The sequence below is a fragment of the Panthera pardus genome, unplaced genomic scaffold, assembly GCF_024362965.1.
Source record: "Panthera pardus isolate Hobbes unplaced genomic scaffold, ASM2436296v1 HiC_scaffold_11, whole genome shotgun sequence".
Lineage (NCBI taxonomy): Eukaryota > Metazoa > Chordata > Mammalia > Carnivora > Felidae > Panthera > Panthera pardus.
The window spans coordinates 1641426-1668272 of record NW_026526666.1 but is presented as its reverse complement, the minus strand read 5'-3'; the positions used below and the strand labels follow the sequence as shown (position 1 = coordinate 1668272).

The following is a 26847-nucleotide window of genomic DNA, read 5'->3' as shown; positions in this document are numbered from 1 at the left end:
AAATATGTAACAAATAGAAGATTTATAATAAATTTTAAAGCTAATGCACTTTTTCTTTCTTGGGGAAGGGAAGATCATACACAGGGATTATACATGACTGCTTACTGTATTAAAAGTAAAATAGTTTACAGATTAATCTGTGGAAGGGTTATATGTAACCACAAAATGAAAATATAAGGGTATTTCAGCATGGTACCATTAGGGAAAACAGTTAAGTACCATAGTCTAAAATGTGACAAATAAACCAGAATAAACATAAATAGGTGTTGGAGTGCTGCTATAAAAGAGGTACATGTGATTATTTGAATAAAGTGTAAGAGCTTCGATTTGCAATCTTGGGAACATATGTAACAACAAAATAGAGAAAAGCATCTTTTGAGATCCTTATGTTTTTAACAAAAACATCTATCTAAAACAAATAGGGGTGCCTGGGTAGTTCAGTTGGTTAAGTGTCTGACTCTTGATTTTGGCTCAGGTCGTGATCTCACGGTTCATGAGTTCAAGCCCCACATCGGGTTCTGCACCTACAGTACAGAGCCTGCTTGGGATTCTCTGTCTCTCCTGCTCTCTCTGCCCCTCCCCCACTTGCTCTTTCCAAAACCAAATATAAATAAACATTTTTAAAAAGACAAATCAATTTGAGGGGTGTCTGGATGGCTCAGTCGGTTGTGTCCAACTTCGGCTCAGGTCGTGATCTCACGGTTCGTGAGTTTGAGCCCTGCATCAGGCTCTGTGCTGACAGCTCAGAGCCGGGAGCCTGCTTTGAATTCTGTTTCTCCCTCTCTCTCTGCCCCTCCCCTGCTCTGTCTCTATCTCTCTCTCTTTCAAAAATAAACATTAAAAAAATAAAAATAAAAAGCAATTTGAGCTATTTTCAACATTTCCTTACATATATTTGTTTTACAGTGAGGGGACTTGTGTCTTCATTTAAATAAATTTTCCAACTGACTTGGTTTCTTTTTCTGTTTCTGACTTTCATTTAAAAATAAGACATTGCGGGGTGCCAGGGTGTCTCAGTCAGTAAAGCATCCAACTTTGGTTCAGGTCATGATCTCATGGTTTGTGGGTTTGAGCCCTACATCGGGCTCTGTGCTAACAGCTCAGAGCCTGGGGTCTGCTTCAGATTCTGTGTCTCCCTCTCTCTCTGCCCCTCCCCTACTTACTCTCTCTCTCTCTCTCTCTCTCTCTCTCTCTTTCTCTCAAAAATAAATAAACATTTTTAAAATTAAAAAAAAAGGACATTGTATTCCTAGTTAAGTTTATATAATATCAAAGGAAGACCGTGAATGAAGTATTATTATGGAAAGGCAGTGTGGCAAAAAGAAACAAGCATATACATGATATGCATAGAATTTTACATTTAGAACTGCATTCAAATACTGATTTATTGACTACATGCTTGACCTTGGGAAAACCTTTGTCTAAGCCTTCTTTACTTATCTACAAAATTGGGATATAATAATACATACTTTATGAGGTGGTTGTGAGACTTCTAGTGAGATTTGTATTTCCATTTTATAGCAGGACTTCAGTAATAGTATTAAATGAAAATGTAACTTCTCAATGAAAGTTAATTCAGTTATGCCCTCAGGGGGGCAGTAGAGACCTTCATTTTGTAGGCCATCGACTATCATTTAAAATCACTGTGCTTTTCTTTCAGCCGGATGATTCAAAAGGTTTAGCTTAAAAATAAGTATACATATAATCAGAATATTCACAGCTTTTTGGATTTGTTGTGGTTCAGGCCACAGTGATTAGAACGAATGCCTTTATAATCCAAAAGTCTTTAGAAGCTGGTAAAGTTAGGGGTGCCTGGGTGGCTCAGTCAGGTAAGGCTCAGATCATGATCTCACGTTTCATGGGTTCAAGCCCCGCATCGGGCTCCGTGCTGATGATGTGGAGCCTGCTTGAGATTCTCTCTTTCTCTCTCTCCCCCTCTCTCTGCCCCTCCTCTGCTCTCTCTCTGTCTCGAAATAAATAAATAAACTTTAAAAAAAATTTAAAAAAAGAAGCTAGTTAAGTTATATGTTCACAAATATGTGAAAGGAACTAGAGTTGGTAATCTAATTATTGAAATTCTTCAGACCCTGACCTGAAATGATAAGCAAAGTTGAAGACATTTAGAATAGAGCTTCTTAGCCTTGTTTCCCATGGGCCTCTATTGTGTTCGTCATGTTGCTTTTAGCAGACCTATCGTTTCTCTCTTCTGTATGTTGCTGACCACAAATTGAGATTGCTAAACCGTTACATAATAGACCTGATCTCTCCAGTGTCGTCTTACGCATGAAACAATTCTACCTAGCTCTTCCCCTTCAGGGGAGATAATCAGTGCAGATAAAAGAGATGAGAAAAGTTATAAGACAAATTCAGGTTGTATTACTCAACTGGGTTAAAGGATTTTCTTTTCCCGAATGGTGGGTGGCTTCTTATTTCCCATCGTCCAGTGATATTTTTTTCATCCAGTAATATTTTTAAGAATTAACTGAAAGGGAGGGGCTACCACACATACACAAGAAGAATTAACTGACATTATCCTAGAATTATCATTTTGATGGATATTTTTGATAAAATTCAGATTATAAAGCTTGCTTTCATTTTTCCATTTGTGACTAAAGATATCACTGATCATCAGTGCTACCATCAAACTGCAGCCATTCAAAAAGGCAGCTAGACTAAATTAAACATTAACCAGGGCAAAACAAAGTTATGGAGATGAATTTCCTATTTCTGTAGGATCATAAGATGCACTCCAAAGTCAAATATAAATATCTTGTATTAGTTCATAAGGAGTACAGGCTTTGGAATGTAATGAATTGCATTCTAATCTGGGCTCTGACATTTACTACCTGTGTGATGTGGGCAAGTTATGTAGTTTTTCTGGATCTAGTTTTCACCAACTCATTGAAATTGCCTAGCTTACCATAGCACACTCCCCTAAGTGGTGACATAGAGTTTGTCGAAGCCACATTCTGAATTGGTAACAAGAGTCTTCACTGATAATGTCATTTCATTTCAAAACAACAGCATCCATGCACATTTTACTTTATTTGATGTTGGGTCTTATATTGAGAAGGAAGCAATATTGTTTAACAGTAAAGTACCTTGTTTTTCTAGAATTCACTGGGATAAGTCTGAGGAGATCATTGGTATCATCTCTTTTCAGTTTCAACTGTGCATGTCAGAATACTAAACCCAATTTCTCACAAATGTTCTTTCTTCATTTTGCTGTTGAGTGGAGTTAGGTGAGTTAGTAATCAAAGGGAGAACACCCTTAGCCTGGTATCATCATGTACTGAAAAGTATATAATACTTTCTCAAAAGTAGTTTTACCTAGCTCTTCTACTTTAGCTGAGTGACCTATCTGAGGTTTGGCCTACTTGAACTTTAATTATAACAGCTGTGTGTGTGTGTGTGTGTGTGTGTGTGTGTGTGTGTGTGTGTCTGTGTGTGTGTGTGTGTGTTTTAACTGTGGTAAAATAATAACAACTTTGTTTTTGGATTGCTAGTAACTTATTGCCATATACATTCTACCCTCCTCGAGGGAGATATATATATATATGTATATATATATATATATACACACACAGTAAAACCTTGGTTTGCAAGCATAATTTGTTCCCTAAACAGGCTTATAATCCAAAGCACTTGTATATCAAAGTGAATTTCCCCATAAGAAATATTGGAGGGGCGCCTGGGTGGCTCAGTCGGTTAAGTGTCCGACTTCAGCTCAGGTCATGATTTTGCGGTTCATGGGTTCAAGCCCCATGTCAGGCTCTGTGCTGACAGCTCAGAGCCTGGAGCCTGCTTTGGATGCTGTGTCTCCCTCTCTCTCTGCCCCTCCCTTGCTCATGCTCTGTCTTTCTCTATCTCTCAAAAATAAACATTAAAAAAAAACGAAAAACAAAACTGGAAACTCAGATGATTCATTCTACAACCCCAAAATATGCATATAAAAATTATTATAATACTGTAATACAAATTAATAAAGAAAATATTTATATATTTTATCAATAAAATAATATAAACAGATAAAATAATATAAACAATACTATTTATAAAATATTAATAAAACAAAATATAAAGAAGAATAAACACATTAACCTGCACTTCCCTTTGAAAATCTTCATGGCTGGTGTGAGGGAGACAAGAGAGAGAAGAGGTTATTTTGTAGGACGAAATCACTATCACTATCACTAATGGAATCACTGCTTTCCGTTGGCTCAGTGGAATCTTTTCCTGCATGAGGGCCATTGTATATGTTTGCACAGATGTTGACAACAATACAGTATTCATAAACTCTTCGTTACTGTATTTAATGTAACTGGCAATAAGGCAGCAGAGGAAAAGGTCCATATCTGCAGGCAGCCTGACCTAGAATGAAGCAAAGCATTCTTAAGCTTACTCTTGTACGAAAAAGCAAAGGACTGTCTATAAGTGCTTGGAAGTGACAAAAAATACACTAGTGCCAGTTGTGGGCACCTTCCAACATTCTGAAATATCATTGATTTCTGCCAAATACTGCCCCTGAGACCAAGCATCCAAGCATGGGAGACAATCACCCACAATGCTGCTGTGAGAAAGAGAGGAGAGAGGAGACCCATTGGCTCAGTTGTGATCCTGTGATGTTTGGTGTCACATACTACTCGTATTGCAAGACATCACTTGTTTATCAAGTGAAAATTTATTAGATATGTTTGCTGGTCTTGTGGAACACTCACAGAACAACTTACAATTCTAGGTGTTACTGTATATATATCTAAAAATTGTTCCTTGTGTCATTGGTGAGGTTTTTTTTTTTTTAATATTTATTTATTTTTGAGAGAGAGAGAGAGACAGAGAGAGACAGAGTGCAAGTGGGAGAGGAGGAGAGAGAGACAGAGACAGAATCCAAAGTAGGCTCCAGGCTCTGAGCTGTCAGCACAGAACTCAACGTGGGGCTCGAACTCACGAACCATGAGATCATGACCTGAGCCAAAGTCAGATGCTTAACCAACTGAGCAACCCGGGCACCCCCTCATCTGTGACTTCTTATGTCAGTGTTTGGTATGATAAGTTGAGTGATGGGAAAAGCATGAATTTAGTAGGAACATTAGAGAATATAGCTGGATCTTGCTCTGCATGAAGTCATGGGATAGACATAGATTCCTTTCTGGAGGTCAGGCACTCTGTGTTCCACTCAGACTGTTTGGTTCCCTGCATATTTTATCAAAGAATTAGAATAAAACAGGGTTATCATCACTATCTCCACCCTAATCAACCACTGCCACCGTCGTCATCCAAAAGCTTTGAGTAAGATCATTTGTAGCTGGGGCGCCCAGCTAGCTCAGTCGGTAGAGCATGCAACTCTTGATCTCAGGGTTATGAGTTTTTGCCCCAAATTGGATGCAGAGATTACTAAAAAAATAAATAAACTTAAAAGAAGATAGTTTGGGGGCATCTGGGTGCCTCAGTCAGTTAAGTGTCTGATGCTTGACCTTAGTTTAGGTTTTGATCTCAGGGTGATGAGTTCAAGCCCCGCACTGGACTCAGTGCTGGACATGGAGCCTACTTGAAGATAATTTGTAGCTATTAAGAGTACTATACAAGAAATCCACCTTTTTTTTTTTTTTTTTTTTTAATTTTAACGTTTATTTATTTTTGAGAGACAGAGAGAGACAGAGCACAAGGAGGAGAGGGAGACACAGAATCCAAAGCAGGCTCCAGGCTCTGAGCTGTCAGTATAGAGCCCGATGCAGGGCTCGAACCCACAAATCGTGAGATCATGACCTGAGCCGAAGTTGGTCGCCCAACCTACTGAGCCACCCAGGTGCCCCAGAAATCCACCTTTTTAAGGCAAATCTTCTGAAATTTAAATTTATAAACCAGTTAAATTACCTACATTAATCATATCAGGAAAGGATCCTTTGCTCTGTGGAAGGATTTATTACAAAGAGTGTTAAATAGGAATTTCTTCATTTTACAGTTAACTGGCATTTTGATAGACAAAAGGCTGGAAAGAATCTTTAAGCATAGGTAGTGAGAAAACATAAAAATCAAGAGTACATTGAAGGGGCACCTGGGTGGCTCAGTCAGTTGAGTGTCCAACTTTGGTCACGATCTCATGATTTGTGAGTTTGACCCCCACATCGGGCTCGCTGCTGTCAGGACAGAGCCCACTTTAGATACTTGTCTCCCTCTCTTTCTTCCCCTCCTCTGTTTGCACTCTTTCAAAAATAAATAAAACATTAAAAAACATTATTTAAAAAGTATTGGGACTCCTAGCTGGCTCATTCAGTAGAGCATGTGACTGTTGGTCTCGGGGTTGCAAGTTCCATCCCCACATTGGGTGTAGAGATTACTTAAAATCTTAAAGAAAATTAAGAGTACATTTAAAAAGTGGGTAAGTGTATCTGGGTCACCTAGGTGGCTCAGTCCATTGAGCATCTGACTCTTGCTTTTGGCTCAGGTCATGATCTCATGGTTCGTGAGATTGAGCCCCACATCAGGCTCTGCGCTGACAGTGAGAGCCTGCTTGGGATTCTCTCCCTACCCCTCTCCCACTCTCTTTCTCAAAATAAATAAATATTTTTTAAATAAAACAATCAGAGCCCAGTTAGGAGACTAAACTACATGGCAAGTTGTATAATTTTTTTATAATATATAACATAATTTGAATATATCTAAATGTGTGTATAACTTACAAAAATTATTAATAATAGTGGTTGACTACTAAGATATGAGGAGAACTCTAAAGAATACCAGAATAGCCAATTTAGGGAGCAGACACTCCTTCTGTATGACAAAACGTAGTTTCATGCTAATTGTCAAGAAATATTGATAAGGGTCCAGCTTAAGTATGACAAGGCAAGGCAAAACAGGGTGGATTTGGAGCTGAGAAGCAATAAATTCACAACTGACACAAAAGTATCTTTGAAGTTATAATGAAAGACAGTGAAATGCAATTTATTTTATAAAAGTTAGATTTATGCAAAACTGTGAAGTCATACTTTTTTTTAATGTTTATTTTTTAAAATAAACATGAGCCAGGGAGGGGCAGAGAGAGAGAGAATCCCAAGAAGGCCCCGTGCTGTCAGCACAGAGCCCGATGTGTGTCTTGATCATGACCTGAGCCATAGTCAAGAGTTGGATGCTCAACAGACTGAGCCACCCAGGCACCTCAGTAATAGTTTTGGTAAATAAAGTTAGGCATGGCTGTTGCCCGGTCTAATGCACTTTCTTCCTGGAGCGTAGTTGTAAGAATAGCACACAGAAATAAGAATACAAGGTTATAAACATAGTTGTTTTTTTAAGTGCATCATGAGATAAGTAAGTAATTGTTTTTAGCACAAACTGGTCGTACTACTGTTTGACATTCAGTAAGTGAAGTGTCAGGTTTTTAACTGTTCCTGCAGTAGAGGTCAGTGCTATGCTTTCTCACCTGTCTAGCTGATGGATAGATGCAGTGTGGTTAAGTAAAGCCCAGGCAGAGCCTCTTCCCACAGCAGCAATAGTTTAGGGTAAGTCATACTCTGTGTCCTTACCACCTGCTGCCAAGCAGAGCTCTGTACAGCCAGCCGAGTGAGTGGGCAGCACTCTTGGGCTGCCGGCTACTAACGCTCAGCACTGGCAGTGCCAAGAGAATGAGCAAATGTGGGGAATGTAGTGGCCCTGTACCAAGCATATTACCTTAATCCCCTTTAAAGGAAAAACTTTTCTAAACCTTCCAAACTGTTAATACCACAATCATTGGTTTATATCAGTTTGTATGGGAGAGCAAAAGGAAGGAAAAGCTGAGGTTTTGATTTAATAAAAGCCATTTTTTAAAATGTTTATTTATTTTGAGAGAGAGAGAGAGAGAGAAAGCAGGAAAGGGACAGAGAGAGGGAGAGAGAGAATCCCAAGCAGGCACCACACTGTCAGCACAGAGCCCAACCCGGGGCTCGAACCCACAAACCTTGAGTTTATGACCTGAGCTGAAACCAAGAGTCAGATGCTTAACCAACTGAGCCACCCGGGTACCCCAGATAATAAAAGCCATTTTTAGTTCATCTCCATTTATTTTCTACACCAGACCTCATTTGCCTTTTTTACCAAAATAGGTGACCCCCATGCCTCCTCAACAGCACACTTGGCAAATTCCACCACCTCGGTGCTGGCCACCCTTGCAGCTCTTGCTGAGGCCTCAGCCCCCCTCTCCAACTCCCACAGAGCCACAGGTAGGTAAGGGATATCTGCTGGGCAAATCACCATTTCTTCTTTGTTTCTAAATTTATTCATTGATTTTGGGAGAGAGAGGGAGGGGCATCAAGGGAGGGGGAAAGATAATCCCAAGCAAGCCCTGTGCTGTCAGCACAGAGCCTAACAAGAGGCTCGATCTCATGAACTGTGAGATCATGACTTAAGCTGAAACCAAGAATCGGACACTTAACTGACCAAGCCACCCAGACACCCTGAATCACCATTTCTTCTTTTTGTTTTCACATTTCCAGCAGATTTAATTTGCATGAAGTATAATTAGATAAATCTAGGAAAGAGGCATGTAGAGTCATTGAGCATCAGAAAGAAAAATGACTAAGCAGTATAATCAGATGGCTGAATAATCTTATAGAATGTCTAAGTTAATTTCTTTGTATTTTTGCAGTTTCAAGTTTGTTTGCCCTGACTCCAGTTGCTTCAGATTGAAGTGTTTAGTCTTCTATTAGAAGATTATTTGGGAAATACTTTATGTTATGTTTTGACTGATGCTATCATAGGATGATTCAAAATAGCAGCTTCGATATGTTGTATTTATAAAAGTGTCAAAATACATAGGACTGCTACCTCTCTCGTCATATCCTGGGTACTTCAGGGTGGCTTCCTTTTATTTTCACTGGAGATCATATTTTGGCACTTCTTTTTTTTTTTTAATTGTTTTTAATGTTTACTTATTTTTGGGAGAGAGAGAGAGAGACAGAGCATGAGTGGGGAGGGGCAGAGAGAGAGGGAGACACAGAATCTGAAGCTCTGTGTCAGCACAAAGCCCAATGCAGGGCTCGAACTCAAACTGTGGGATCATGACCTGAGCCGAAGTCGTATGCTTAACTGACTGAGCCACCGAGACACCCCCATATTTTGGCATTTCTAATAGAGTTGGGGCGACATACGCTGTATAGTGCCCTTCTGATATTTAAAATAAAGAGGTTTCAAGTCACTTAGTGGGAGCCAGTAGTCTATGGGGAAAAGGCTTAGAGCTCCATATAGGTAGGGGCAAATAGTCATAGGTAGGGCTAAATAGTCATGTAGGAATCTTTCTGGAGCCCTCTGGCAGAGTCTGCTCCATTATAAATGAAGGCAGATTGTTCTGATTTCTTTCTGCCATTGACATTTGGGTGTGAGAACATTCCTCCAATCCTATTTTTCCGACTGGCAGCAATCATAAAGATCTCCATTCACACATGTATGAGTGAGTGCCATGGCAAAGGGAAAAACAATATATTTAACTTGTGTTTGTTATTTTTATTTGCTTTTTTAAAAATTTTTTTTTGATGTTTATTTTTGAGAGACAGAGCATGAGCGGGGGGAGGGGCAGAGGGAGAGAGGGAGACACAGAATTGGATGCAGGCTCCAGGCTCTGAGCTGTTGGCACAGAGCCCAACCCAGGGCTTGAACCCACAAACCTTGAGATCATGACCTGAGCCGAAGTGGGACACTTAACCAACTGAGCCACCCAGGCGCCCTTGATTCGCTTTTTGACTGAATAAATTACTTAACTTCTCCAGGTCTCAGTCTCCTCACTTCTGGCTGAGGTTGGATGGTTGGATCAGATTATCTGTTGAGGTTCTTTCAGCTATAACATTTAACTGTGTTTTGTTTTTAAGAGATGTGAATGCTCTATTTCCATTTAACCACCTGAATGTGTTTCGTGTGGATAGTCCATACCCCATTTAGTGCAAAATTTACCTTAGACTCTTTAGATAAAGAAATTCCATAGTGATAAGAACTCTTTTCCCTAATAGTTACTGGGGATATTGACTAACCAAACTGAAAATCTTTTTTTTTTTTTTAAGTTTTATTTATTTAAGTAATCTCTACACCCAATGTGGGGCTCAAACTCAAGACCCCAAGATCAAGAGTCATTCTTTTCTGACTGAGCCAGCCAGGCGCAACGCCCCCCCCACCCCCCGCTTTTTAATTACCAAACTGAATTTTAATTTTGTTTAAGTGTTTATTTATTTATTTTTGAGAGAGAGCGCGTGGGGCAGAGAGAGAGGGAGACAGACAATCCAAAGCAGGCTCCGAACCGTCAGCATAGAGCCATCAGTACAGAGCCCTACACGGGGCTTGAACTCTTAAACCATGAGATCAGAACCTGAGCCAAAGTCAGATTTCAACTGACTGAGCCACCTAGGCGCCCCTAAATTTTACCATCTTAGCCATTTTTTTAAACAGTTATTTATTTTGGGGCACCTGGGTGGCTCAGTTGGTTAAGCAACCAACTTCAGCTTAGGTCATGATATCACAGTTCATGGGTTCAAGCACCACGTCGGGCTCTGTACTGATTGCTCAGAGCCTGGAGCCTGCTTCAGATTCTGTGTCTCCTTCTCTCTCTGCTCTTCCCCCACTCACGCTTTGTCTCTCTCTCTCTCTCAGAAATAAATACACATTAAAAATTTTTTAACATTTTTTAATTTTTATTATTATTATTTTTTTTACATTTATTTACTTTTCAGAGACAGTGTGAGCAGGGGAGGGGCGGAGAGAAAAGGAGACACAGAATCTGAAGCAGGCTCCAGGCTCTGAGCAAGCTGTCAGCACAGAGCCCGATGTGGGGCTTGGACCCACAAACTGTGAGATCGTGACCTGAGCCAAAATCTGACGCTCAACCGACTGAGCCACCCAGGCATCCTTTTGTTTAATTTTAAGAGAGAGCATGTGAGTGTGAGTGGGGGAGTGGTAGAGAGAGGATCCGAAGCAGGCTCTGCACTGTCTGCACAAAGCCTGATATGGGGCTTGAACCCACGAACCAAACCGTGAGATCATGATGTGAACCGAAGTTGGGTGCTTAACTGACTGAGCCACCCAGGTGCCCCATGAATATCTTGATTTAACATAATATATATAAAGCTCTTAGAAAGGTACCTGGGGCTACGCTGTAAGTAGTTGGTGTTAGTTGCTATTAATATTATTGTTTATCTGTCAGATGGGAGAAGCCACCTACCATTTGTGTCTATCAGACCTCTTCAGTGCTTTGACTACTTATTATTGTTAATTCACTATTAAATACCTCCATTTTCTTACAGAAATAGATATACTCTAATTTATAATTATTTTTCTAAGTTCCATAGATTTATTTAGACTTTCAAGATGCTTTCTGAGAAAAGAATTCCATGATCAGATACTCTGGGGAAACTCAGCATATCTTACCCCTATTGGAGAATCACAGTGCTCATTAGCCTGTTGGGGTTTCTAATACTTCTTACAAAACAAACAAAAAATTTAAGCATATTTAAACTGGCATTTTGAAAATACATTTCTGCATAGGGCCCATCCTTAGTGAAAGCTATTAACATCTCAATGAAGACATTTTAGAAAATACTGTTCTAAAGCATTCACTATTTTCTTTTCTCCTCTGACTTAGCATTGTTCACAAAAGCTTGCTTTAGAAACTGTTGAATCTAACTTCTTTTTTTAAGTTTTCCTATCCCTGATATTTATTATCAATTTCAAGGAGGCTGAAATTGTTAAACTCCTGTTTTTTAAAAAGCTGAAATTTCAAATTCACTTTTGTCATCTCTAGCTAATTCAGAGGAAATCATAGAGGGAGATTCCGTTGACTCATCAATCCAGCAAGTGGTGGGGAGTGGAGGCCAAAGGGTCATCACCATAGTGACTGATGGAGTCCCTCTGGGTAATATCCAAACTGCAGTCCCTGCCGGAAGCATTGGCCAGCCATTTATTGTAACTGTGCAAGATGGACAGCAAGGTGAGTTATCCCATTTAGGCAAGTGTGTATTAAAAGATATTTTACACACTCCACATTCTTCTGAAAATGAGGCATTAAAGCAAGTAGTGGGACTAGCAGAATGCCAGATGCCAGATGGGGCAAAGATGCTCCAAGATAGAAAAAGAAACAGAAATCAGGCTGGGAAAGCCTGGTTTCCCTAATATATATAAAACTTGTGAGTAAAAGCCAATAATCTGATAGAAAAGAGGAAATAATATGAACCAGTAGTTCATAGAAAATACTAATAGGTCTTAAAATATGGAAATGTGTTCAACCTATTTCATATATAGCAAGAGAAATGCAATTTAACATTGTACTGAGATACCATTATTATACTGTATTGTCAAAAGTGTGGGGAACTAGGCACTTTTTAATTTTTTTTTTTTAATGTTTATTTTGAGAGTGGGGGCGTGAGCAGGGGAGGGGCATAGAGCAAGGGAGATAGAGGATCGAAGTGGGCTCTGCAATGACAGCACAGAGCCCAATGTGGGGCTCAAACTCACAAACCGTGAGATCATGACCTGAGCCAAAGTCAAGATGCCTAACCGACTGAGCCACCCAGGCGCCCCAAAATAAACACTCTTATAAATCACTGGCTGACTCAGTTGGTGGAGCATGGGACTCTTGATCTCGGAGTTGTAACTTTGAGCCCCATGTTGGGTATAGAGAATACTTGATCTTAAAAAAAAAAAAAAAATCACTGGTTAGAGTGTAAATTAATGTATTCTCTAAAGAACAGTTTGCAATATCTGTCAGTATTAGATACACATACCTTTTGGCTAAAAAGTTGTTTTCTAAGAATTTATATTCACACACACGGAAGTGAAATATATACTAAGTTATTAATTACAGCATTATTTATAATCATCAAAGATTAAAAAGAACCTAATTTGATGGTAGCTATATTTGTGGTGAGCATAACGTAATGCATAGAAAAGTTGAATCACTGTGTTGTACACCTGAAACTGATGTAACATTATGTGTCATCTATACTCAAATAAAACATTTTTTCTTTTTTTTTTTTCTTTTTAAATTAGGCTTCGCACCTAGCACAGAGCCCAACACGGGGCTTGAGCTCACAATCCTTAGATCAAGACCTGAGCTGAGATCAAGAGTCAGATGCTTGGGGCAAATGGGTAGCTCAGTCACTTTCACTCCTGGTTTTGGCTTGGGTCATGATCTCACAGTTCATCGGATCAAGCCCAAGTCAGGCTCTGCGCACAGTGTGGAGCCTACTTGGGATTCTCTCTCCCCCTCTCTCTGCCCTTCCCCCATGTGCTCTCTCTGTCAAAATAAATAATTATTTACATAAAAAAAAAAAGAGTTGGATGCTTAACCAACTGACCCACCCAGGTGCCCCTAAATAAAAATAAATTTATTTATTTATTTATTTATTTATTTATTTTTAATGTTCATTTATTTATTTTGAGAGAGAGCACAAGTGGGGAAGGGGCAGAGAGAGGGAGAGAGAGAATCCCAAGCAGGTTCCACTTTGTCAGCACAGAGCCCACCTTGGGGCTTGATCACAACCCACGATATGATGACCTGAGCCAAAATCAAGAGTTGGAGGCTTAACCAACTGAGCTATCCAGATGCCCCTAAATAAAAAAATTTTTTAATGAAAATGAAAAATTAAAACAACCTAAGTATACATCAATAGGGAACTGGATAAAGAAATTGTTATACCCACACTTTGAAATAGTATGCAGCTATTTAAAAACAATGAGGAAATGCCTTATATACTAGCATGATCTTATCTCTAAACTATATTGTGAAGTTACAAGAGCAAGATGCAGGACAGTATAGAATATGCTGCATTTGTATTTTTTAAAAAGAGGGAGATATATGTATTTTTGCTAATATATTCGTAGACTTAGACCATCTCTGGAAGAACATTCAAGAATAACATTGAAAACGTTGGTTGCCTGCTGAGACAGTACATGGGGATGGATGGGAGGCTTTTCACTATATATACTCTTATGGTTTTAGTTTTTGAACCATGTGAATGTATTACTTATTCAAGAAATACATCTGTAAATTATTTTTTGAAAAGAAAGAAACTAATCACACAACTTCATTCTTTAAAAATATTGGAGTTTAGGGGCTCAGTCAGTTGAGCGTCAGACTCTTGATCGCAGGGTCGTGAGTTCAAGCCCCACAATGGGCTCTGTGCTGGGAGTGAAGCCTACTTTAAAAAAAAGAAAAATGGGGGTTCCTGGGTGGCTCAGTTGCTTAAGCATCCTACTTCAGCTCAGGTCATGATTTCACGGTTTGTGAGTTCGAGCCCCATATCAGGCTCTGTGCTAATAGCTCAGAGCCTGGAGCCGGCTTCAGATTCTATGTCTCCCTCTCTCTCTGCCCTTCCCCCGCTCACACTCTATCTCTCTCTCAAAAATAAATAAACATTTTAAAAAATTTTTTTTTAAATTGGAGTTTGAAAAGAGGAGGGTTAGTTTATTGAATTTGAGTCACCAAAATTTTCACTTGGCCTAATAATGATGGGGATTTTATAATTTTCAAACTTTAAATTGGTGGATCTTTGCAGTATAGGAAGAAAGAGTAGGAATTAAACCTTTATAATCCAAGTTTTGGTATCATAAATTCTTAATGGTTTTATTTGGAAATATTGATGTTTTTGTGAACATAATTATCATTTAATGCTTTGGGGGCTTCATTGGGTAGGTGAGAGACTCTGCTTATAATGGAGTTAAATAAATGAGAATGGAGTTGTTTCAAAGAGAAAAAAATTGAGGTTTTGCCTGGATGAACTACACTGCTTTTTACAAATGTATTAACCAGGCACACAGAAGGACAGAAGGACAGCTGAGATTTTGTGAATTATCTGCAGAAAGTTTTAAAACCCAGACTAAAGTTCCTTTTCCACTTAGCTGATATCTAAGCTGTTTTCTATTGCCATCAATTGATGAGTACCCACAGAATACAAGCTAATTTTTGTTTTATTTTATTTTACTTCTTTGAGAGAGATGGGGGAGCACAAGTGAGAGAGTGTGGGCAGAGAGAGAGAGAATCTCACGAGAGGCAGAGAGGGAGAGAGGATGAGAGAGAAAGAGAGAGAGAAGCAGGGCTCACCCAAAACAGGGCTCGTGTTTTACCCGAAGTGTGGCTCCAGCTCACCCAGTGTGGGACTTGAACTCCTAAACTGTGAAATCATAAGCTGAGCTGAAGTCAGATGCTTCACAACTGAGCCATGCAAGCACCTCACAAGCTAATTTTTAAATCAACCAAACCAAATAACTAGGTAAATCTTCTGTTTTAAACAAAAATCATAAGGTACCCTAAAACCTAAATAGAATTTTAAGCTTTTTATTTTGTGATCATTGTAGATTTATGTACAAGTGTAAGAAATAAACAGAGAAATTGAGGGTACCTATCACCCAGTTTCCCCCATTGGTAACATTTTGCAGTAGTGCTTTAACATAGAAAATTGACATTGATACAGTTTACCAACCTTATTGAGATTTTTCCAATTTTATATGCATTAATTTGTGTATATACTTAGCTCTATGCATGATAATACATGTGTAGATTTGTTCTAGGACCACCACAGTCAGGTGGTGACTGTTCTCTGTTCACAGTTCAATCACAAGGATCCCTTGTGCTACTTTTATGTCCACAGCCCTCTCCCTTCCCACCCCATTCCTAACCCCTGGCAACCACTAACTCATTTGTTTTCTACCTCTATACTTTTGTCATTCCAAGAACATTATAGGGGCGCCTGGGTGGCTCAGTCAGTTAAGCGTCCAACTCTTGGTCTCGCAGTTCATGAGTCCAAGCCCCACATTACACTGAGAGTGCGGAGTCTGCTTGGCATTCTCTCTCTCTCCCTCTCTCTGCCCCTCTCCCACTTGCTCTGTCTCTCTCTAAACTAATTAATTAATTTAAAAAAGTATATTATATAAATGGAATCATGTAATATATAACTTTTTGAGATTGGGTTTTTTTCTCTCAGCATAATTCCCTTAAGAGCTATCCAAGTTGCTGTTTGTATCAGTAGTTCATTCCTTTTTATTGCTAAGTAGTATCCATGGTATGGAGTTTAACCACTCATTGAAGGACATTTAAGTGTGTTGCTAGTTTTGGACTATCTATGAATAAAGCTGTTATGACCAATACTGTACAGGATTTATGGGAACATAAATTTTCAGTTCTCTGGGATAAATGCCCAAAAGTGCAGTTGCTGGGTTGCATGGTAAGTGCATGTTTAGTTTTGTAAGAAACTGCCAAACTGTTTCTTAGAGTGACTGTACAGTGTTACATTCCCACCAGCAATTTATGAATAATCCAGTTTTTCTACATCCTCGTCAGTATCTGGTATTATTAAAATTCTAGCCATACTGATAGATGTGTAGTACAGGATGTGTGTTTTAACCCTTCACTCACTTATCTATAAATATCTAAGCAAATTAGATACAGTGAATGGCCAGCTGCTTTCATGTGAAGTTTCTCAAAAATCTTATGTAAAGACATTAGGCCTTCTTTAGACAAATCACTCCTAAAGAATTGTAAGGCGGGGTACCTGGGGGCTCAGTCGGTTAAGTATCTGACCTTGGCTCAGGTCATGATCTCACCATTTGTGAGTTCGAGCCCTGCATCGGGCTCTGTACTGAGAGCTCAGAGCCGGAATCCTGCTTCAGATTCTGTGTCTCCCTCTCTCTCTGCCCCTCCCACCCACTCTCTCAAAAATAAACAAACATTTAAAAAAACAAAATAAAAACAAAGAATTGTAAGCTTATCAGCCATAGCTTCTAACCTAGAGTGAGACATCTTTATATAAGAGCCTCAGACCTAGTTGTTGACTGCATGGCTTCCAGATTTGCCTCTCTAATCCTTTCTGTTTCTCTCTGTAAGGCTGTGCTTTACCTGTTGATTCTAAAATCCGAAGAGATATGAACAATAAGATTTCAGATAACATCTTGCAGTTTATTTTCTAATTTAAAGCAAGCAGTAGGAGTCAGTGAGGCGCCTGTCAGTGTGGAGCCCGCTTGGGATTCTTTCTCCCTCTCTCTCTGCCCTTCCCCTGCTTGTGTGCTCGCTCTCTCTCTCTCTCTCTCTCTCAAAAGAAATTTTAAAAATTAAAAAAAACAAACTTGAAAGTAGGCAAAACCTCTTTGTTTTACTATGTATTCATTATCTCCAATTGGTGTCCTTTGGCTTGTAGTTCTAACTGTACCTGCTGGTCAGGTTGCAGAAGAGACTGTAATTGAAGAAGAAGAGGAAGAAGAAGCAGAGAAGTTGCCCCTGACTAAGAAACCAAGGATGGAAGAGATGACAAACAGTGGGGAGGAAAGCAAGGTAACGTGTTTAGGAGTGGTAGAGAGAAGAGACAGAAAATACTCAAAAGGCAAACTTGGAAGAAGGCCTGGACCCTTCTTTATATATATATATTTAAAAAAAAATTTTTTTTAATGTTTATTTATTATTGAGAGAGACAGAGCATGACTGGGGGAGGGGCAGAGAGAGAGGGAGACACAGAATCCGAATAAGACTCCAGGCTCTGAGCTGTCAGGACAGAGCCCGACGTGGAGCTTGAACTCACAAACTGTGAGATCATGACCTGAGCTGAAGTCAGACGCTTAACTGACTGAGCCACCCCGGTGCCCCCCTTGTTTATATTTTTGTCTACTCTCTGGATGACCAGGGATCAGGAATTCTTACCTGGCGGTGATGTGGTTTCCTTTTACAGGAGGGCACCGAAAGAGAGCTCCTACAGCAGCAGCTCCAGGAGGCCAATCGAAGAGCTCAGGAGTACCGACACCAGCTCCTAAAGAAAGAGCAGGAGGCAGAACAGTACCGCCTTAAGCTAGAGGCTATGGCCCGACAGCAGCCCAACGGAGTTGATTTCACCGTGGTCGAAGAGGTGGCGGAGGTAGATGCCGTGGTGGTTACAGAGGGAGAGTTGAAAGAGAGAGATGCGGGAGTGACCGTGGGGGCCGCAGGGACGACAGGGCCGCATGCGGGAGTTTCCATAGAAACTGTTTCATCTTAACATGCGAGGGCCACAACTTGGACTGTGTCCGTCTTTTTCCTCTTTTTAAAAGAAAATACAGAGGACTCACATTGTGTAATCATGTCCTAAAGAAGAAAGGATGTCCTAAAGAAGAAAACTATAGCAGGGCACAGTGCTTGGACTCAGGAAGGCTTGCTATGCAACTGGAAAATGCAAAGCCAAATCAGGGGAATACTTCTTTTGGGGGACCTAAAGAATAAGGACCAAATTTCCAGCTCCCATCATCACTGCTTTAAGCTTAGAGGTAAAAGAGTGCTGGATATTGTTGGTTGATTGTTTTTTAAACAACTGACTGTCAGAAGATTTTAAGATAACATTCCTAGTATGAACACACACAGGGCCTTTAATAATCATACCATCAGGTGACCTTATAATATGCCTTAGATCGATGTGTACCTGGTAGAGAAGGAAACTAACTGGGAAGGGGGTTAGAAGCAAGCTTTTGGGAAGAGAAAGAGATCTATTCCACTTCCAAAGGAGCAGGCATTCCCTTCTGTCCTGAGCTCACTTCACTGAAAAGAAATTGGTAATTGCCTCACTAACTCTGCATCCATTATGTGTCCATAATTCAGATGCCAGTTTAAGAAACTGAAATGGAATATTTAAAAACTGGAAAGGAAAGAGAACTTGTTTACGTGGGAGAAGTGTATGTCAATCCAAAATCCTCCAGGCTGTGCTTCCACAACGCTGGAAGGTGGCCAGAAAGAGCTTGTGGGGTTATGAAACAATCTGGTCTTGAGATCCAAACTTTGCTCTGTCTGGATTTTATAAAATCACCATCAGGAGGGTAGTCTGTTGCTAGAACAACTTGCTTCCAAACACTTATTTATATAATACCAAGGTTTAATATCAACTTTTTAATTTTATAAAATTGTGTGGCATTTTCTAAGTGTGCCTTTCTGTGGAGTTTACGTGGTATCCTCTTAATTGCAAAAGAAGTCAGGGGACAGGTGAGTGCTGAGGGTGTTGTTGGAATTTTATGTTTCACTTCGGATGAGTAACTTGTTCTGTTTCCTTAAGGTCGGGCCGTGCGCACAGCTTTCGTCCCTTATAGGTGCTCGGTGTGTGATGGCAAAGGGAGTAAAAATCAGCAGTGTCATAAAGTAAGGAGCCAGAACTTTTAGCCTGATAACTTTGTCTGCCTGACTCCCTTCTCTACCGCTATGCCTGCTCCCTCTGCCTAGACACTACTGGAAAGTGTTTCATTGCTGGGTTTTCTTCGTGTGCCAGTTTGGAGTTTTTTCAAAAGAAAGGGGGGATGGCTGGAGAGAGAGAGGTTGTGGAGAGGTTACATTACAGAAGTTACTGCTTTTGAAATTGGGCCCTCATCTTTCTCGACCTGCTTGCTTGCTTTATTGTAAATTAGAAGAAGAAACCAGAGGGAGATGTGCCAAGTTAAACATTTGAATGACTGTTTAGAATACGGTTTTCTTAATTAGCGATCATGGGGAAAACATACATTTTTAATCTGGAATAAAACTTGACAGTTAACATGGCTCTATTTACCTTGATTAGTGAAGTAATTTGCTGCAGTTTTCCAGAGGTGCAGAATCACTTGGGGCTCAAAATAGACTGAAAACATAACTCCCCAAACCAGATTTAGCAAACAGAATTGGCTAGTAGAGGCTTATAGGCAAAAATACCAGTTTTGAAATGAGTCTTGGCTACTGGCCACCATAAAACTAGGTTTTCTCCGGGGACTTGAGAGATTACTCTGGGTTTGGGGGGGGTGGGGGAGGGTGGCTGATGAAACGCAGTGGAGGAGCGTTGGTAAGGGTGAGGGGACAATTGTGCCTTCTGCTGCCAAATCATCCTTTTTGTGTGTGTGTGTGTGATGTTTTTTTTTTTTTTTTCTGAGTCCCTTTGTGAACCAGGTGCTAACAATAAGCTGCTATTGTGTGCCATTTCAGAGCCTTAGCTTAACAACAGAGAGGGTCATTTTAGTTATGATTTCCTAATGTTCTTTGTGTATATATTGACTTTAATTTTCTTTTTTTTTTTTTTTTTTCCTTTCCTGTTAAGGGGGTGGAGGTTAACTCTGCAGATGATATCCAGGCCCAGCCCCCTCACTCTTTGGGGTAGCTTCTGATTGGGGACGGGAGTTGCCATCCAACACTCCCTGCTGAGCATAGCTCCTTACTGCTTTGGGGAACTGTTTAGAAATTCTTACTATTCTCTTTCTGCAGGAGGCTGTCATTCTCACCTAGAAAAATCTTAACTACAGTCCAAGTCATTTTTGATGATGGGGTCTCTGAGATAGGGAGTTGGGATAGGGAAAGAGAAAAGAGAAATGTCTGGAAAGGGGTGGGTAGCAAAAAGGTATTTGTTGTTATTTACTTGAAATACACCGTTTAGCATCCCAAGGAAAAGAAATAGGATTTCGTCTCCACTTTGTATTGCCTTGAAGAGAATGGTAGGTCAGGATCGCTTGAAGTAGTTAGAAGTTAAATATTAAATGCATTAATGGCAGTACCATTTTATGATTTAGCATATCCTTCTGGATCAGCAATGGATGTTGGGAAAATGTTGCTAGATTCTTCTGGGTTGGTGGATTCACCTGGTTTATTGGCAAGATTGGATTACAGAGAATCAAATAACAGACAGGTGGTTCAGAGTTGGTGCTTAAGCCGAGAAACCTGGAACTTAGGATGATTGCCTACCTTAAAATAAAGCTGCTTTAACAATATCAGTATTAATATATGAATTTTAGGCTCTACATTTGATTTTGGTCATAAGCCTTCCCCCAAGAGAAAAAGAAAGAAATGTTAATATTTCTGTTCTTGTTCCTGGCTTCAGGGAAATTACTTACAAATATATAAATGAACGTTCCCTTCCTATCACTACCTCTGTGGGATCTCTTAATTGTAATGCCAGAGTTGAGGTCTCTTAATGGAAGTATGGGAGAACTTGACTTTAGGATTTCTGGCTTTTGAACCCAGAGCCTTAAAAGATGTTCTTTTTCTCTGTCAGATCTCTGTGTAGTTATTTTTGGCTTTGCCTTTCCCCCCTGTCTTCAGCCTTACCATTGAATTATTAACATTTTTGTGTCTGCTCAGTAGTGTTAGAAATCTATGGCATACAAAATGACTTCTTTATATTGATGTAAGAGAAATGAATTTACCAGAGGGTTCTGTGACCAGGGCATTTTTAATACTCCTTTGTTGGGTGCGTATCACTGTGTACATTTATAAATACATATAGATTTTCCCACTTTTCTCTTTGTTTATTTGAGGTTCAACTCTAAAGTACCTGGTATAACCTGGAAATATTTTCATTTCATTAAACACATTAGAGAGGGTTTTTGTGGCTTCACTAAAGGGGCTGAAGAAGAAAAAGCCTTCTTTTGGCCCTTCTCTGAGACTCTGTAACAGGCATAATGAGAAACCTGAGGAGTCATGCCCCAGGGAAAACCAATCTCTGGCTTTACAGAGATTTGTTTAGCGTGCGGTGTGATGGCACCATGTAAGCCAAACAGCTCAGAGTGGTGTCCAGGGTAAAGAGGGAGCCGCCCTTCCGCAGAGCAAGCCCCTGTATCCACTCCTATGGCAGCAGGTAGGCGTGCTGACTGGCACCTGTAAAACCCCTGACATCTCTGTATAAGGAAGAACCCTGGATAAGGGCCATGGTGCAGGATACCTGCTTTCCCAGTTTAGAAATCTCATCCTTTTGAGAAAGCATCATTTTGAGAAAACGTGTGTGGCTGTTTCCTCACAAACATCATTATAGACTTCCAGAGCTAGAGGACTTCAGGCAGATACTGACCTCTTCCCGGAAGTTGAATAGGAATCAGTTTTTATCCAGATTTACTGGAGAATGGTCTCCTGTTCTCTACTGCTTGTGCAGACATCTCTGTATGGCCAGAAAAGGAGCTTCAGAATGGAATATATGTCAAGACCACCTATATGCTATTCTGGGCTCTTATCGATCTCCATTTTATGTGATGACTATTTTCTGACTTAGTACTCTCTTTCCCATGCCAATATGTTTAACAAGAGACCAGGAGCAAGAAGGATGTGAGTTTGAATTAAGTAGTTTTGAGCCTCTGGTACTTTTTTTTTTCTTCTTGGAGCTTCTTTAGGATTAGTGGGTGGGGTGACATTCCTAGACTCTACAGTAGCAGTTTGGCTTGTTAGTGGCAGGAAGTTGTGATTTCCTATCTCTCTCTCCTCCCCCTTCCCCTCTAACTTCTTCTGCTTCTGTGACCCCATTGGTCTTATCTCATTGAGTCTTTCCCAGGCATTAATAATTAATAGGTCGTTTCTAATATCTGGGCCTTGTCCTTCGTCTTTCCACTCCCCTCCTTCCCTATTACATATTTTCTGTTCATTCTGAAATGGTTTGTTTTTGACAGTTAATCTAGGTCACAGCCTATACCTCGTGCTTCCCTTCCCAGTTGCTTTCAGGCATCTTGGTCTATCAACAGTAAAGGACGGATAGCAGCTCCCTTCTCTGGCTTTGTCCTGTGTACTGTCCTTCTGCCAAGGTCATTTATGTTAGTGGAGAAGAGAAGGAGGGTGGGTGGGGTGCCTAGATTCTTCTGAAAATGTCCTCAGTTTTTCAGGTTTTCTGACAGCTTTATGTACAGTATGTTTTAGGAAAGCTTAAATATACTTCTCTTTATTTAGGATTTTAATAGGGTTTGATTTTGATGAGGAGGATTTTGTGTATGTGCGTGTGGGTGAGCCTTTGTGTGTATATGTACCTATACAGATCTATATTATATATACAATTTTTGTACTATCATTTAAAGTAAAGATGTTTCTTAATAAAATGCCAAAGTCTTACCATTTCAGGGTGTCATTGAAGTTTTTTCCATCTCCCGGGCAAAAATTGTATCTCGTTCCTGATCACAGATAAATTCCAATAGGAAGTGTTCTCTGTCCAGCTGAGCTAATGAAGGCAGAGCAGGGGGAAGGTGTGGGAGGGTCTTCTTTCCCCTGTTGGGGTCTCTTGTAAGCCATTCACAGCCTCTGCATTTTCCTTATGTAGCTACTCCTCAGCTGGTATTCTTAACAGGCAGAGCAACTGGAGGTAAATGAGAATGGAGAGAGCTTTTGACTGGCTTGTTAGACTTACGTCTTCCTCCCTTCTGTCATCCTCCCACTCCCTTCCCTAGAAGCAAACAACCAGGATGAGAGCACAGGAGCTGAAGGAGATGACTCTGTGCCTTGTGTGGGAGTAAAGTCAACACGAAGTTATGAGGTGGAGGGAGGACATGCGATTCAAGAAGGCTTGGAAATAGATTTGCTCTGCTGGCTTCTCAGCCATTCTTAGTTAATAAGGTGCTGTTTTGCTATCTCAGTCCAATACAGCATACATTTATTAAGTAAATACAAGTAGCATCCTGGTTGTAGCTCAACCCCTACTAGTATCCAGGGCTGAAGACACCCATCTGGCTGGCTAGAGGGGGTCCCCATCCAGGGTACAGTGTTCTCACTTCTGCCATTGGCAGAAAGGATGCCTTTTGTTTTTCTTCAAAAAAAAAATTTTGTTTTTAATTTGAGAGAGCCAGGGAGAGGATCAGAGAGAGAGAGAGAGGGAGAGCATAAGAGAATCTTTTTTTTTTTTTTAAGTTTACTCTTATTTTTATTTATTTATTTTTTTAATATGAAATTTATTATCAAATTGGTTTCCATACAACACCCAGTGCTCATCCCAAACGGTGCCCTCCTCAATACCCATCACCCACCCTCCCCTCCCTCCCACCCCCCCATCAACCCTGTTTGTTGCGAGAGAGAGAATCTTAAGCAGCCTCTAACGCTCAGCTCACAGCCCAACCTAGGGCTCAGTCTCACAACCGTGAGATCATGAACTGAGCAGAAATCAAGAGTCAGTCACTTAACGGACTGAGCCACCCCAGAGCCCCAAGGATGCCTTTCTTAAATAAAGGAGGATAATATTAAAGCCAAGGACATATAAGCATCTGTGTTCAACAAGTAGAACCTCCAAGGCAAGGCTCCAAGTCAGTATTCAGGAAATTGAACACGTACCATGTACTAGGTTGCGTGTAGGTAATTGCTTTTTGATGTGTGTGTGTGTGTGTGTGTGTGTGTGTGTGTGTGTGTGTGTATGGTCAAAAACCCTGTGTACATATTAATTATAAGGTACATCTGGTAGCGTACCTCATAAATGTGTATACAGCCTTTGTTCTGCTGAGAGAAAAAGAGCAGGAACTTGAGGCTTGAGAAACAAAGAACTAAAAGTCTTGCTGAATTCAAATCCTAGTGTGAGAAATCAGGAGCATGGGAAGGTTGGAAGGGAATTGGAGAGATGGGAACCTGGAGTTCTCTGAAGGGTAATGTTCTTAAAGGATGGGAAAAAAACATGAATTACGGCAACTTTCCTAAGATTTCCTCTGTGAAAATGAGCCCTCTACTCCAAGAAGGTCAGTAGGTAGAAAATACCAGAGAAAGTTGCAGTGGGAGCAACTTAGTGAAAACCACAGCTATGTACGGTTTGTGCAAGATGTCTGATAGATAAATAGAGTTAAGTTTGTTATGACTATAGGGGACAACTTAAAAAAAAGGAAACTAGATAACTGGGAAATTAATAGTCATGTCCAGCAGACAATTTACATGTGTTAAAAATGTTAAAAAAATAAAACAAAAAAACTATAAGGGACGCCTGAGCAAAGCGTGGGGCTGTACTCTGTTCCCATAACCACTCCTAAAGTTTAAGAAAGTTCTTACTGTAAGAAATGTGCTGTTTGAGAGGGAGGCCAATATTATAAATAATAACAGCTTCTATGCATTAAGGGTTTTTTTGGTGGTGTTTTTGTTTTTGTTTTTGTTTTTTTGGTTAACTCTTCACCCAACTTGGGACTTGAACTCACAACCCAAGATCAAGAGTCACATGCTTGAGGCACCTGGGTGGCTTAGTCGGTTAAATGTCTGACTTCAGCTCAAGTCATGATCTCACACTCTATGAGTTTGAGCCCCACATCAGGCTCAGTGCTGACAGCTCAGAGCCTGGAGCCTACTTTGGATCCTTTGTCTCCCTCTCTCTCTGCCCCTCCCCCACTCATGCTGTCTTCCTGTCAAAAATAAACAAACGTTAAAAAAAATTTTTTTTAAGTCGCATGCTCTACTGACTGAGCCAACCAGGTGCCCCTCTATGCATTAACGATTTGCTACGTGTCTGCCATTGAGCTAGACGTTTCACATACACACAAACACACCTATCTTGCAAGATATGTATTATCTTCAGAATATAGATTAAAAAAAAAAAAGTTGTGACTGCCCAGAGTCCCTCAGAGTCCCTCAACTTTAAAAATATATATACTTTCTAAAACTACAGTTCTGGGGCACCTGGGTGGCTCCATCGGTTTGGGCGTTTGACTCTTAATTTTGGCTCAGGTCATGATCCCATGGTTGTGGGATCAAGCCCTGCGTCAAGCTCCGTGCTGAGCGTGGAGCATACTTGGGATTCTTTCTCTCTCTCCCTCTGCCCCTTCCCACACTCCTGCTCTCTGATTAAAAAAAATAATAATAAAACTACAGTTCCTACATTGTTATTGGTGTTCTTTCCTGTGTAATTCGTCCTTGAATCAGAATATGATCTTGCTCACTTAACTTTGGGCATATAGTTAAGAAACAGGGGTGACATAACTTCAGCCTTTTTTGCAAACTCAAAGTCAGGTTTGCTCCAGAACCAATTCAGGAGGCATCTCCACAAAGTTGCTGGCCAGCAATACTTGAACAAGGAGAGTCAAAGGTAACCTTGCTTGTGAAGACTGGGTGGGGTCTTCAGCTCTAGGATGCTGGATAGCTTCTATCTTTCCTTCTAGACTACTCTACTCCCTCTATATCTTTTTCTCTATCCTGGGAGGCTATCCTGCATGCATTTCATCAGTGGGCTCCCTGCACTTCGGATTCCACTTGGATTCCTGCTCTGGCAGGAGATCGGAGGGAGAGAAAAAACTTGGATCGGTATATGGATTGCCCAGGTTCCATTCATTGGGGTCCCCTGGGCCTAGCTGTACCCTTTGGTTAAAGGTCACCGCTCCTCTCAATGCAGTCTCTCCTGCCAGTTCCGAATAACCACTATCTCCCTTTATCCTTTCAGGCCCAAGGCTGTTACTACCCTCAGTTACTGACCTATCCCTTGCCCACACTTTAAAATCAGTCCTTTGTTAGGGCGCCTGGGTGGCTCAGTTGGTTGAGTGCCGACTTCGGCTCAGGTCACGGTCTCGCGGTCCGTGAGTTCGAGCCCCGCATCGGGCCCCTGTGCTGACAGCTCAGAGCCCGGAGCCTGTTTCAGATTCTGTGTCTCCCTCTCTCTGACCCTCCCCCATTCATGCTCTGTCTCTCTCTGTCTCAAAAATGAATAAAAACGTTAAAAAAAAAATTTAAAATCAGTCCTTTGTTATTTTGAGTATGTTGTCTTATTTCCTGTTGGGACCTTAATATATGTGGTAGAGGTAGGCAACCTTGGATTCATAGGCTTCATATTTTATCCGTGAACTTCAACCTAACTCATGGATATAACCTTAAATTCTTATGAGTTAACCGTTCTGAAGGGCCAACTGTTGGATTAAGTAGCAGAAAGTGACTCATACCTGTATGGTTCCCAAGTGTGGGGTAGTGCCATCAAGGAGATACAAATCTGAGAGACAATAATAGCTCAGGCCCCTGTGACTTAGCTCCCAAAGTACCCAAGATGTTGAACAGCTTTTCAAGCTTTGTGACTATAGAACCTTCTGTGTTTCAGATCCCCAAAGTCTTACACAAGCTGATGCACTCTACCCACTGGGGCCCTGGTTTCTCCATAACCTCCCAGGATGCCTCTGAGAAATCAGCGTAGAAATCCCTCAGGGGGACAACTGTATCCTCTTGCTGGCACATACTGGTTTTTTTCT

The 26847-nt window shown here is 40.6% G+C and overlaps 1 protein-coding gene across 6 annotated transcripts in view; it reads left to right on the top strand.

Annotated features, from left to right (window-relative positions):
• GABPB2 (GA binding protein transcription factor subunit beta 2) overlaps nt 1-22779 on the top strand; it is a 35441-nt gene extending 12662 nt beyond the window's left edge. For 3 of the 6 annotated variants that reach the window (XM_053889766.1, XM_053889775.1, XM_019432849.2), the window contains 4 exons: nt 8079-8195; nt 11756-11941; nt 17142-17275; nt 17667-22779. In XM_053889766.1, the coding sequence (XP_053745741.1) occupies nt 8079-8195; nt 11756-11941; nt 17142-17275; nt 17667-17969 (740 nt within the window). In that variant the 3' untranslated portion in view covers nt 17970-22779. Of the gene's footprint in view, nt 1-8078; nt 8196-11755; nt 11942-12999; nt 13312-17141; nt 17276-17666 lie in introns of those variants that run through there. The other 3 variants (XM_053889783.1, XM_053889768.1, XM_053889780.1) reach the window with 2 other exon arrangements.
• The last annotated feature ends 4068 nt before the right edge of the window (nt 22780-26847 follow it).